The sequence below is a fragment of the Dasypus novemcinctus genome, chromosome 25 (genome assembly GCF_030445035.2).
Source record: "Dasypus novemcinctus isolate mDasNov1 chromosome 25, mDasNov1.1.hap2, whole genome shotgun sequence".
Lineage (NCBI taxonomy): Eukaryota > Metazoa > Chordata > Mammalia > Cingulata > Dasypodidae > Dasypus > Dasypus novemcinctus.
In genome coordinates this window covers 21,072,037-21,086,316 of record NC_080697.1, presented here as the reverse complement: position 1 = coordinate 21,086,316, position 14,280 = coordinate 21,072,037, and the positions used below count along the sequence as shown (strand labels likewise).

Here is a 14,280-nt window from a genome sequence, read left to right as displayed (position 1 = left end):
CTACTTGGCTGGAGGGAAGGACAGGCCTGCCCAGTGTGGTGGGGCCAGGGGTGCCTCGTGGCTTCAGGCCATTTATTGGGGGTGCATGGGACCCAGAGCAGCTAACCTGATGGCAGCCTAACCTTGTTAGGGCATTCCTGCCAGAATGTCCTTTTTTTTTTTTTTTAAAGATTTATTTATTTCTCTCTCCTCCCCTGCCATTGTCTGCTCTCTGTGTCCATTTGCTGTGTGTTCTTCTGCATCCCCTTGCATTGTCAGGGGGCATTGGGAAATTGTGTCTCTTTTGTTCTTGTTGTTGTGTCATCTTACTGCATCAGCTTTCCATGTGTGTGGCGCCACTCCTGGGCAGGCTTGAGCTTTTTTGTCACGTGGGGTGGCTCTCCTTGTGGGGTGTACTCTTTGTGCATGGGGCTTCCCTACGCGGGGGCACCCCTGCGTGACATGGCACTCCTTGCGTGCGGCAGCACTGCCTGTGGGCCAGCTCACCACACGGGTCAGGAGGCCCTGGGTATTGAACCCTGGACCCTCCATATGGTAGGCAGATGCTCTATCAGTTGAGCCACATCTGCTTCCCCAGAATGTACTTTAAAAAGCACTTACAATGTTCCCTGTGGTGTGTTTACAGAGGCTCCAGGGGTGGGGCTGCCCAGGATAACTTAAGCTAGAGAGTAAATGGGGCAACTGGTGAAGTCCCTTTTTTTCCCAGGGGTCTGAGGACCTGGTGGGGGCTGGGGGCCATGGTAGGGATGAACTCACTTCCCATTGTGTCCAGCCTCTGGAGGCCTTTGCTCCAACAACAGCTTTGCAGGGGCAGTGTGGTGGCAGGAGCTCAGGGAGGGAGGCTGGAGTTCAGAGGGGTGGAAGTGGGGGCTGTTTATGGACCAGGTGACTATAGAGAATCTCCTACCCCTCTGAGATTCAGTTTCCTCCTTGGGAAATTGGGGATGGCCACATTGGCCTTTCTTGCATCATAGAGCTGGCATGGGGTCTACACAGGCTTACCCAAGTCAAAGTCAAGGGTTTGATCTAACTCAGTGGTTCTCAAAGGCTGTCCTGGGAACAGTAGCAGCTCCTCACCTGGGAACTCATTAGCAATGCACATTCTCGGGCCCCACTCCAGACCTTCAGAGTCAGGGGCTCCAGGGCTGGTGCCAACCATCTGTGTTTTAACCAGCTCAAGTTTGAGAACCACTGGTCATGCAACAAGTGGCCTTGCCATAAGCTTGTTTTAATGCTGTGGCCTTCCAGTGGCCCAGTGGCTTGGGGGTAGGAGTGAGCTGGACAAGAGGGTGAGAGGAGTTTGCTTTCCCCCAAGCAAAGCCCAGGAAAGGAGGCTCATGGATGAGAGCATTGGACATGCACAAGCATGTACACTTGTGTGTACATTAGACTTCTGTTTCCGACACATTTTCACATCTGTTATCTCATTTGAACAGCACCAAGGGATATTCAGAGTATGGTCCACTGTGGCTATAATTATTAATAATAAAAATAAAGACTGCTGTGAAGCTGGTGCAGGCAGGCATACCATTACCAAAAACAGCCTGAGGCATCCTTGAGGACAAAGGCCACGTGTCCCTCTGGGCCATATTCCGGCTCCCAAATCGCCCATCTCCAGCCCCTAAGCCCCACTCTGGGACCAGAGTCTGTGGACTCTGAGCTGTGGAGCTCCTGGGCTCCCTGGTGGGCGGCACCCAAAGGCAGGACTCCCATCTTCCCCTCCCCACTCCATACGCACCTGTAGGTGTCGGTAGCTGGCACCCTCCAGATCTGGACGCCCTTCAGGGGGCCCTCGCTGCCCACCACCACGCTCAGATTGGAGTTCCGGTAGGCGTTGTTGCACTGGGCCTGTGTGGGGCCCTGGGGCCCGCTGGCCCCGCATGTGGTGAACAGCCAGTGAACTGTAGCACAAGAGAAGAGGTGGTCACTCGCTTGGCCAGGCCCTCCCCTCTCCATGGCCCTCCCTGGGCTGCCTCCGAGCTGTAGGAGCCACGGCCCCATGTCAATGTTCCCAGGTGGCACCAAGATCCGGGCAATAAACTTCTTGATCATTGTCGAAATTGGGAACTTCTGTTGGGGCCCCATTACCGTCAGATCCTGTGTCAGACCCCAGAGGAGCTACAAAGATGGAAGAGACTCGGGCTCTGGTCTCAAGAAGCTTAGAGGCTGCTAAAGGAGCTCAAAAGGGGTGCAACCAACCATCATACAGAATGCTAAGAGAAAAAGGAAAAAGCCATAGGAGGCCCCCAGACAACGCTGTGCTGTGAGCACTCAGAGCACAGAGGGAAGGTCACCTTCAGCCGGAACAGGTAGGGGCAGGGCCTGGGTCTTCTCTGGGTCTCTCAGTGGGTCCAGCACAGGGCTGGGCACCAGCAGCTGCTCAGTCTGCACGATTGTGACTGTATTTAACCTATTCCCAAAGGGTCAGCATCAACATAGAGGATCCTCTTGGTATGGAGAAGGCTGAAGAGTGAACTGGACGTGGTATCAGCTCTATGACCTTGCCTTTGGCCCAGGGACCCAGGACAGGGGTGGCAGGATGCCTCGCACTGCCTGGCTAGGGGCCCTGTCCTCTGTCAGGTATTTCCTAAACAAGCCCTCAGCCGGGCTCAGCCTCCTTATTTGCGATCAAGTTGTGTTTGGAAACATCATCAAAGGAGCTATTGGGCTTTGTACATAACAGAGGACAAAAAATAAGGTAGGAGGTCAAGTAGTTGCCTTTGGAGCAGGCCCTTCCTCTTCCCAGCTCCTCATCCTCTTCCTGGTGCTCTCTGCCTCACCCTGAGTACCAATGTCTTTAGGTAGCTTCTGGGGGCGCCCCAGGAACACTCAACACAATCCCCACACCATACCCCTGGACCCTCCCCTTTCAAACTTTCTATCTTGAGGTAGCCCAGACTTCATTGGTCAGAATTCTAACATGTTTACCACCTTTAGGAACATTTTTAGAAAGGTGTTTCTTGATAAATTATTTTTACTTAAAGAACAAAAGTCTTATTGTAAGATTGCAAAACTTATTTCTCTTTAAAGAGAGATTAAGTCAAATTCTACCTATAGAAAATTATGGGAAAATTAATTTGGGTGAACATAGCTTTTTTTACTAAAATATTGAGGTGAATTTTTTTTTTGGAAGTCTTTCAACTAATTGAATGCTATCAGCATGAGAGGTTAATTTGGGTTGCTCATTGTAATAATCAAATTGAGATTATGGTGACCAGACTTGATCATCTGAAGACTGGGCCAGTTGCAGTGGGATTCCACAGACACTGCCCCAGCCCTGGTGTTGGAGACAAGGCTCTGGTTGGAGTTCCTATACAAGTAACTTCTTAACGCTGAGTATCCAGTGCTTTTCTGGGCTCCAGTTTTTTTTTTCAAATGAAAATGTTGATTTCTGTTTGGTTTCTGAAGATCTTTTCAAGAGCTGGAGAGTGATGAATCCATTCACATTAATTTTCTCATCTGTTTGTATTAGAAAGGGGTACCCTGTTAATTCAAAGTACTAAATCTTTACTGAAGGAATTTTAGATGAGCTTTTTAGGTCATTTGCCCTTTTACTCTTCCCAGTGCCCAAATCATATGTGTAGGCTGTGCCAGAGGGGTGAACTGGAAAGAACACAGACTTTGAAATCAACAAGGCACCTTGGGAGGATCGTGGCCTCATCAATTGATTATGGGACCTTGATCAAGTTACTTCATCTATAAAAGGGGCTGGATTGCCATGAGGACCAAAGGAGGCAAGGAATATGAAAGGCCATGTTAATTCCAAGACCCTCAGAATGGGAGCTGTAATGATTCCTGCCTGCACCCCTGGCTGGAACTGTTCCCAGCAATGGAAAATGTGGCCAGGGGAGTTTCTGTGAATATGGATCCCACACCAAACAGCACCTGGGGATTTAGACCCAGTGAGTTTGGAATAAGGATGGGGGAAAGGAGAGAAAGAAAATCTAGGAAAAGGAGCTGAAAAATCCACCCCTCCTGTTATCTCTAACTCCCTGAAGCTTTTTCTACAGATCCAGTCTGTGTGCACACAGCAAACAGTCTGCAGAAGCAGAGTGATTTGTTTAGTAATTCAGTCCTGGAAGTGAAAGAATATATTTTTCCTCAACAGAGTGTTGGACAAGAGCACTGAAGGGCTTGGGACCCTACCCAAGAGTCTAACTTTCCCTGAGCACCACTTTTAACTTTGGTCTGGGTTGACACTGTTCTTAAAGGTTCTGAGGTGTCCACAGAGCTGTTGGGCTTCTACCTGTTGGCCAGGTGGAGGGCATCTGGTGAGGTAGGATGAGGGGCATGGGTTTGGGATCCAGATGGGCCAAATGTTCTCTTCCTGGTTTTTGCCTCTTATTATCTGTGAGAACCAGGGCAAATTGCATGACCTCTCTGAGCCTCAGTTTCTTAAGCTCAACAAATGGTGAAAGAAACATCTTCTACTTATAATTTCTTTGAGAATTAAATGATGGACCTAAGCAAAGTGCTTAGCACATTTGGTAATAGAGATGCAAGATTTATGTAGTTTAAAAAGTGTGTAACTTCATGCTCCATTTCTGACTGTGGGAAGCAGAGACATCCAATCTCAAGATTTATGTCCTCCTTTCTATAAAGGAGGGACTCTAGGGCCATTTCTCAATAAAGGGACCAATATTTTCCCAAATCAGTGGACATATATTAGTCTCAAGTGGTTTCTATAGGCAACATTTTGTTTTTATTTTCAGCCATTTCTGATGGAAAGGTCTAGAGAGGGAATGCTTTCCGAAGTGGATTCCATGGGAACAGAAGATTGCTAGTCCAGGGCAGACCCATGATTCATCCAGCCAGAATTCTGTCGCTCCCAGCAGCCTTCAAGGCATGGTGGTCCTCTCTGCTCCCTCAGATGGCTCTGACCCTCATAAATCTGCCCAAACTTGTTCAGAATCAATTTATGTTTCCCACCAGCACGATCTCTTGGGGTTATGGAGTTTCAGAGTTTTTTGTCCATTGTGTGAGGGCTGTCCAGCTTCTTCTGCATGTGGGCTTGTCTTGCTCAAGCTTTGTTCTATTGCTTTCCTTTGTTTACTCTGTCTGGCATCTCCTGACATTATAGAATGTCCCAACATGAGGGATCTGGGAGATAACTGAATTCACTGGTTCCCAAACCACCAGAGGACCTTTGAAAAATAAAGATTCCGGAGCCCTGAAGATTCAGATTCAGTAGATTCTACTACGTAAAACTCTTTCCAGAAGAATCTGATGCTCAATGAGATTTGTGAACTAGCTCCACCTCCCTCATTTTCTGGATGGAGAAAGAGGATCCTAGAGAGGGGAAGTGTTTCTTCTGAGCCAATTGGCTTTGAAGAAAGAACCAGAACCAAGAGTTCTTCCCTGTTAGAGTGTTTAGTTGGTGATCAAGTCCCTGTGAGCTTCCTGCCCTGAACTCTTCCAGTTCATATTGTGCCCACATGAGTCCCCATTCCCCCAAGCACCTGACCTTTTTCAATGCCAGAATATACTTTTTGAGATGTGTTGACCAGAAGTATGGGTGCCTATGGCTTTGTTCAAGGGTGCAGTCACTTATCCTGCTTATTCTGGGAATGCCCAACCTGATGTTGGCTTTCTGGGAACAGACTATAATAATTTCCAAATCCTCACTGAGGGGTAGGTCTTTGCTCTGAGGCTGGTGGTACTAACTCTTGTGGGGCTAGGAGGTCCTGTAGGAGGCATCTGCAACAGCAAGTCCTGGGGGCAGGAAGGGTCTGGAGGTTCTGCAGGCAGAATAGGCCCAAGAACAGTTTTAGACTAAGACAGGTAGAGTTAGAACCATGAGAGGCAGACACTTTCAGAAGTGTCACTGGGTTAGAAGCCATTGGGTACAACCTTGTCGATCAAAGAAGACAGGTTTAGAACCTGACAGACAGGAGAATTGGCGACAGTCACTGCAGGGACAGGAGAAGCCAAGGTGAGCTTTGATTTCCAGGTAGAAACTGTTTGTTTCCTCATTTGTTTTATGTTCCCTTCTGGGAGAAGGTGGCTCCTGTCCTTTAGATACCCAAAAGGTAAAATCCAGCCATGAAGGAGGAAAATACTCTCAATTTTTATGGAGCAATTAATATAGAACAGGCATTATACTTTCATATATACATATACACATACATACATATACACATACTCATACACACGCACACATATATACTGAATTCCTTCAATAGATTATCTGGCTTAAACTTTGTAATCCTGGAGGAAGAGTTACAGTATCCCTTTTAAAGCCAGGAAATTTGAGTTCAGAGAAGCTGGGTGATGTTCTGAGATACACACAGTTGAATTAAACATAGATATTCTGAGTTCAGGTTCAAGGTCTAAAAGGTGCCTTTTTGAGAATCTGGTTTTATTCTTTTTAAATCACTTAAGCCAGGACAGACCTGTCCATGTTTGCCCAGGCCCAGTGAGTAGGCAGGTCACCATCCAGGGAAAGGTGAGACTATTGGCAGGTGACTATGGCAGGGGCTTTTCAGCTCCAGAAAGTTTCACAATGGCTCTGATAGCAGCCTGGTGTCACAGAATGTGGGAAAGGAAAGCAGGTACTCAGGGTCATGGTTCTGATCCCCGAGAAATCATGGGGAGCCAGGTGGTGTCAAAATCTACATATGGGAATGTTTACAAGGCCAGGAAGCAGAGATATTAGAAAGGGGACTGGGCCATAAGCAGTGAAGCAAAACCTTGATTTTGGAGAGATTAAGCTCATGGAGACAGTGAGGAAGGCTTGATGCTGAGCTAGCTGCCAATCTGAAGGCATAAAGGTCCCTTTATTTCCTGCAACGAGGATTTGCATTGGTCCCTGAGGTTCTTCAGAGCTGAAGGGATCAAATGGCACCCATGAAAGGAGAATAAAAGGCTAGATTTGAGGGCAGAGAAGGAAGGAAGCATGATTATTTCCACTTCTCTTAATTAAAAAAAGAAAAACCTATTGTATAGAACTCATTTATTGGGGAAAAAAAATACTATGGCTTTATCTTGTTCTTATACATACTACACATTGGAAACCTATTTTAACACTCACTCACATAAATTGTATAAAGAACCCACAAAATTGAAATACTGATTGGTTATAGACAGCTGAGTAAAGAAAAACCCATTAAGTAGTGGGTTTCATTTTAAGTATATTGCAGAACCCTCCAAGAAGAAACAAATCAATTAGTAATATGCAGCACAATGCTAAAAAATAGGCTAGGCAGTGATTGTACTGCTTTTATTACCATTGCTAAGCCATTCCATCTCCTCAATTCAATGCAAAGAAATAAATCATGAGATAAGGGAAAATAACTTCACTACCACTATGAATCACAATAATTAGTATCTGCCTTCTTTTGAAGGCCTAGAAGTGTCGTATCACAAACGGGTGCTCGACAACCTATGTGGATCATTTGCACCATTTTGATTCCTATACATGGAATTGAATTATATCCATATCTGTTAATTGAGCTAAACTTCATGGGAGTTTTGGCATATTGAACTATTTAGATGGCCACCCTAAGTTCCATAAAATCATAATCATGACCAAAATCCAAGAAAATCTAATCATTCACCCAGAAATGTATGGTACATCATTCTTTATTATAAATTGGAAAAAGTAGCCTCTTTTTGAGTATATATTTTGACTATCAATAAATGGCAGTCAGTCTTTGGTAGAAAGCATTGCCTTGGTGGTGCCATGATTGGGACATCTCCTAGTCCCAAATTGTGAGTGAAAAAATTCCTACTGTTTAACCCCATCCATTTCATGGTATTTGCTTTGAGCAGCCTAGGAAACTAAAACAGATTTTGGTACCAGAAGAGTAGGGAGCTGCTATTACAAATAAAAATGTGGAAATGGCTTTGGAATTGGGTAATGGGTAGAGGCTGGAAGAATTCTGACACACTTAATAAAAAAAACTTAGATTGCTTTGAAGAGACTGTTGGTAGAAATATGGGTGGTACGAGGATTCTAAATGAACAAGGCTGAAAATGTTTAGACCTTTAATGTCAATGTATTTAATTGCAGTACATTTATGTAGCATTTTCTTCCTCCAATAAGGCTCAGTGCCTTATAACCATGTTAGTCAGTAGATAGGGAAGAGGGAAGAATTATTTCTTTTATCTCATAAGATGGGCCATCACATAAAGAAGTTAAATAATTGGCCTGTAGTCACAAAGCAAACCTGAAATTAAGTGAGGGATGGCATGTCACATTTACTCTTTCTACAACACAATGGTTTTCAGTTTTTGGATTTTCCACATTGTTTTTCCAGTTTGTTTCTCAGACTGAATGTGCTTTCATGTATGCAGGCACACATACACACACACCCATGCACCATGCATTCATGCAAAACTTTCTAGTCATTCCTCTCTAGTTTGTTTTTGTCAGTGAGAAACCAGGAGATGGTAACAATAATAAGTATAACCTTATCCCTATCTTTTGTACTAGATTTGCTCACACACATTCTATTTTACTTCTACATCCTTTTCTCCTTTACTCCTCACACAGTTCCCCCAGATAGGCAGAATTCCTGAAAATGCTGAGAGATCCCAGGGAACAAAGACCAGAGGCCCATATTCTTCCTTGTTGGGAGGTGTACACACTTCATGGAGAGGAACCTGCAATTGAGCTGGTGCCCCATCCACAGGGCAGGGCAGCAAGTCAGGGCTGTTGAGATAAAAGCTGCTTTCAGGATTGAATTATCCTAACCAGCCCTGACACCAAGCAATCTGAGGGAGTTTTAATGGCTCCTGTGATGGTTGTTGTGTTGTGTTCTCAACCAGTCCTGCTCCCTGAGGGAAAGTCAGTAACACGTGAGAGAAGAGAAAGGTCACAGGAAAAACACTATCTTGGAAGCAGAGTGGTAAAAATTAAGTTAAGGGAGACATCACAGCTAATTTGGTTATTCCCAAGTTGGCTTCAGGCCAGAGGTGTGTTAATAAAGAATTTGATATTGATTTGGGCCCTGTGGACTGGCCCTTCTGGGGGTTTCACATAATGGATTTGGTTTTGAGGCTTAAGTGGGAAGTGAGAGTGGTTCAAATACCATCTCTGCCACACTCAGGTCCCAAGAGTCATTGACTTCTGCCATGTCTGTTTTTGTCTGCAGACTGGGGAGAAAAGACCTTTGTCTAGTGCAAGACAATAGGCCTTATGTTACTAGGATGCACTGCTTCCTGTTGTAAGGTCCACTGGGCTCCTGAGAGAGAGGCAACAGTGTGGGAAGCCAGAACGTCTCACTGCTGGGATCTTAGTAGTTATTGCATATTATTTGGTTATAATTTGCAAGAGAGGAAGTCCCTGCAAGGACCTTGGGTTATGACACCACTGTGGCGGGCACATGAGGTGCACAAAGCCCAAGAGCCCAGGGTATTTGGAGTTAGAACAATTGCCTCAACTGCTGGGTCCAGAACCCAGGTCCCCCAAGGTGCACTGGAGAACAAGGATACCCATGAGAGGGAGGAAAATCCAAACGTCAAGGGCAGAAATAAAAGCAGTGAAGGAATATGTAAGATCAAATGGTGTAGCAGAAAGAGAAAGCAGAGCTGCCCCAATCAAGATGGTGGAGCAATATGCTTCAGGAGTCTGCCCCCAGAGAAGCTTTGAGCAATCAGCAAGAATTGGCAAAAACATCTTTCTCAAAGCTCCAGAAAGCAATGAAAGGACTACAATAACAGGGTGAGCACTCAATCAAGAAAAGGCTACTTAAAATTGGCAGGATCTCCTGGTGCCCTGACTGATCCTCCCCACCCAGTTTAGGACAGAGTTGACCCATGTTCACAGTGCAGGTCCCAGTCCCAGAAGGAGCAGAGTAACTCTTGTGCACATACTGATTGTGCTCTGGCCCAATCTACCTGGTGGTGGCCTGAGATTCTCACCATCCTCAAACTTACCCTGCATGTAGAAGGTGGCTCACCAAACTCTCCTACAGAGCACTGGGGGAGAGCAATCAAATTGCACTGCCTGAGACAAGGGATTGCTGGCTGAAGACATATAGTGCAGTGTCTGGGATTATGAGGAAATTGCTTCCTAGCAAAGTGGGTACATTTGTATGATATAAATGGGGGAATTCCTAAGGCCACACTGGTATGCCTAATACAAGACATAAGAGCAGAAAGGTGAATTGGAGAACAAGGATACCCATGAGAGGGAGAAAAATCCAAATGTCAAGGGCAGAAATAAAAACAGTTAAGGAATAAGTAAGATCAAATGATACAGCAGAAAGAGAAAGCAGAGTTGCCCCAATCAAGATGGTGGAGCAATATGCTTCAGGAGTCTGCCCCCAGAGAAGCTTTGAGCAATCAGCAAGAATTGGCAAAAACATCAGGATCAGGGAGGGCCCTTATGCTTTGGCCTGGAGCTAATCTCTAAACTCAAACTCATTGTATGGATAAACCCTGAAGGAGAGCATTCCCACAGGTCAATCTGCAAAGACTGGGTGGGAAATGTATTTTCTTTTGATTAGCTCTTTGCATTCAAGGGAAGCATATAAGCATAAGGAACAGATACCTTAAAGTCTGAATTAACATGATAACACATTAAAATAGCAAATGTCAGTTTTCAACAAAAGCTTATAAAACTTACCAAAAAAAAACTTTAAGTGATGACTCTGGTAAACATTAGGAACCATCAGTGAGGAGGACAAGAACTTGGATATACTAGACAAAAGCAAATATGCTCAAAGAGCTAAAAGAAAACATGGACAAGAACTAAAGGAAATCAGGAAAATCGTAGAGAAACAAAATAAGGAGAATGTCAATAGAAATATGGAAATTATGAAAAGGAATCAAACAGCTGAAGACCACAGTAACAGAAATTAAACATTTCCTAGAGGGATTCAACAGTATATTGGAGCTGGCAGAAAAAAGAATCAAGAAACAGAAAGAAGAAAGAATGAAGATAAGTTAACAGAGACTGAGGAACTTGTGGAACACCATCAAACATACCACTATACTATTGTGGGAGTTCTTGAAGGAGGAGAAAGAAAGAAAGGGGCAGAGAGAATATTCAAAGAAATAATGGCTGAAAATTTCCCAAATTTAATGAAAGACATGAATATAGACATCCAAGATGCTCAGTCAACTCCAAAGAGGCCAAACCCAAATAGGCCAACTTTGCAACACAATATAATCAAACTACTGAGTGCCATATATAAGGAGAGTATTCTGAAAGTGGCAAGAGAGAAGCAATGCTTCACACACAAGAGCCTTATAATAAGATTAAGTGCCTATTTCTTGTTGGAAACCATGGCAGTGAAAAGGCAGTAGAATGATGTATTTAAAGAGCTGAAAGCAAAAAATTGTCAACCAACAGTTCTATTTCCAGCAAAACTACCTTTCAAAAATAAGGGAGAGATTAAGACATTCCTCAATAAACAAAAGCTAAAAGAGTTCATCACCACTAGACTGGCCCTACAAGAGATGATAAAGAGAGTTCTGCAGGTTGAAGGGAAAGGACAATGGAAAATAGATCAAAGCTGCATAAAGAAATAGAGATCCTCAATGACATGGACTTCCTATAAGATCTAAAATGCTAATGAATAAAAAGAAATGAGAAATCAGTGGATTTGGACAAAAACTGTATAACATGTAATTTTTGACAAGAGCGACATAAAGTTTGGGGGGAACATAGTTTATGTATCCTACTTAAGTTAAGTTGATATCAAAGCAAATGAGACTGTTACAGATTTAGGATATTGGATTTGGGGCCATTGTGACTCCTAGGAGGGTATCACAGAGTATGCAATTTCATGGAGACAGAGGTTGGAGTGTAGTTGCCTGGGACAGGGGTCTGTGGGAGTGGGGAGCTGATGGAGAGTGAATATGGGGTTTTGTTTGGGGAGTTGGGAAGGTTTTGGTGATGGAAGGTGGTGAGGGTACAACAGTATTGTGAATGTGATTAATCTCATTGAATGGTATGCTTGGGAGTGGCTGAGATGGGAAAGTTATATTGTATGTATGTTCCCACAAGAAAAAAGAGAGAACACCTAAAGTGACAATGACATTTAAATGCAATGTATGATCCTGGATGGGATTCATCAGGAGACAAGAAGAAACTCAAAAGGACATTGTTGGGACATATGAAAAAAATGGAATATAGACTATAAGCTTTACATAATGTTAAATTTCTTGAACTTGATAGCTGCACTTAGGGTGCTTAAATAAGTGAATATCCTTATTCTTAGGAAATGTACATGGCAGTATTAAGGGTTCAATGAGCAAGATGCATACAACCTACACTCAAGTGCTCAGAGGATGGGTTCATGAATAGGCAGATACACAGATAGATGGATAGATAGATAGATGGATTGGTTGAATGATAGGGAGAATAATATGGTAACTGTATCAAATTGTAAAAGTGGTGGATGTGGTTATCTGGAAGATAGGAGTGTGTTTTCATTTTCTGTATGGGGTTTGTATTATTTTTGTAACTGTCCTGTAAGTTTTAAAGTTTTTCAAATAAAAAGGTTTTAAAAACTAAAATAAAATGAAATGTATATAGAGATAGTAGAGTATATAAGACTAGAAGGCTAGGGAAAAGAAGGAAAGAGGCACTTGCGTATACTCCTGCCTGCAATGTAGTCATGGTGGTGGGAGATGCAGTAGCCGTTTTGAGACCAGGTGGGCATAAGCCTGAGGAGAAGGCCAAAGGATCACAGCAATATAAGTTTTGGCATCATTGAGCATTGAGTTAATGACAGTAATTGCATTAAATCATTGAATTGACTTCAATAGTCAGCTTTAAACAACTTTTGTTATAGAACTGGACCCTTCCTTGGGTTCTCAGCCTTTGTCTGGGTCCTATTTCAACCTGAATGGAGCATTCTATAATCAAGACCTCCCACCTACTTGCATTGAAAATACCACTGAGCAAAGACTCCTGCTGCTATCCCTCAAACAGAATTGTCAGCCTGGATAGGAGACCAGGTTTCCAATGCCTCTTTGGACCCTCTGATGTGGCCTTCTGCCTGCCTTCCTTCATGGAGAGCTAGGTATTTGAACCTGCTCAGTGGAGGTGGGCTCCCTCTTTCCACCAACTCTCTGCTTTGTGTGGTCAAGGCCTTCAGAGGCTGAGTCATACCTATGCTGGGGAGGGCCTTGGAGTTTCCCAGACCACATCAGCCTAGCATCCAAAGGTAGAATCTTAATAATAGTAACATAGTAACTTTCTGGTCTCTCTCGACACCCCCATCTAAAATAGCACAATAGCACACATGCATTCAATGTACCTCCTCTGTTACTGTCATCTCTGCCCCTTAACTGGCTTTATTTTCTTCAAGATACATCTTTTTTTTTTTGAGATGCTGGGGCTGAGGATTGAACCCGAGACCTTGTATATGGGAAGCCAGTGCTCAACCACCACTGAGCCACATGGCTTTCCTGAGTTGGTTTCTTCATCTGTTTGCTTGTTGAAGTTTTTTAGGAGGCACCAGAAACTGAACTCGGGACCTTCCCTGTGGGAAGCAGGTGCTCAACTGCTTGAGTCATGCCTCCCCCACATCACTGTTGGAAAGTATACTTGTTCATTTTCTGTCTTCCCCACTAGTGTGTAAAATCTATGAGGAGGGGCTCAGTCTATTCTGCTCACTATTTTCTTTCCAGTGCCAAAAACAGTGCTGGTCACATGGAATGTAGTTAGTAAATCTTTGTTAAGTGAAAAACCCAAACAAAGCAAACTAGAAAGAAGAGAGCAGGCCAAACATCAGCTCCCCCACCCACATGAGCAGAGAGAGGGGCAGGTCGTGCTTCCTGGGGGCACTATGGGCCTCCTGGAGTTCCTGAAGTTATCTATTAGAGCAATCTAGCACAGGGTTGACCAGGGTGGGTTCCAGTAGTATAGACAGATGCTTTGTTGAAAGGCACTTTGCCTCTTATTGGATGGTTGCATAGCAGAGAGAGAGCAGCTTCCAAGGAGCTGGCACACACATTCACAAGCTTGCACACACATGTGTGCACACACTAGCACACACTCCTATGAGTACACCTACACACTCATGCTGAAATGAAAGGAGCCTTCCAGTCTTTAAGACAAAGCTTGAGTCCTGCTCCTTAGCCTGACAGTTTGTGGAACTGATCCAGTGGTAGACTAGTCAGCATGGACTGACCAATAGAATCAAATCATGGAGCTGGTTGAGGGAAAAGAAATAGTCATCTTTCCCCTGTAGCAGCTTGATATTATTGATGAATTCCAAAAAGAAATATTGGATTATGTTTGTAAACTGGTCTTCTCCTCTGGGCATATTAGATTTTATTGGATTCAGTGCCCTTGGTGGGTGGGGGCTCACAGATAAAAGA

General features: G+C 44.1%; 1 protein-coding gene across 1 annotated transcript in view; it reads right to left on the bottom strand.

Annotated features, from left to right (window-relative positions):
* ALK (ALK receptor tyrosine kinase) overlaps nt 1-14,280 on the bottom strand; it is a 769,970-nt gene that overhangs the window by 68,571 nt on the left and 687,119 nt on the right. The window contains exon 12 of the mRNA XM_004452341.3: nt 1,739-1,901. Coding sequence (XP_004452398.2) covers nt 1,739-1,901 — 163 coding nt within the window. The remainder of the gene's footprint in view (nt 1-1,738; nt 1,902-14,280) is intronic.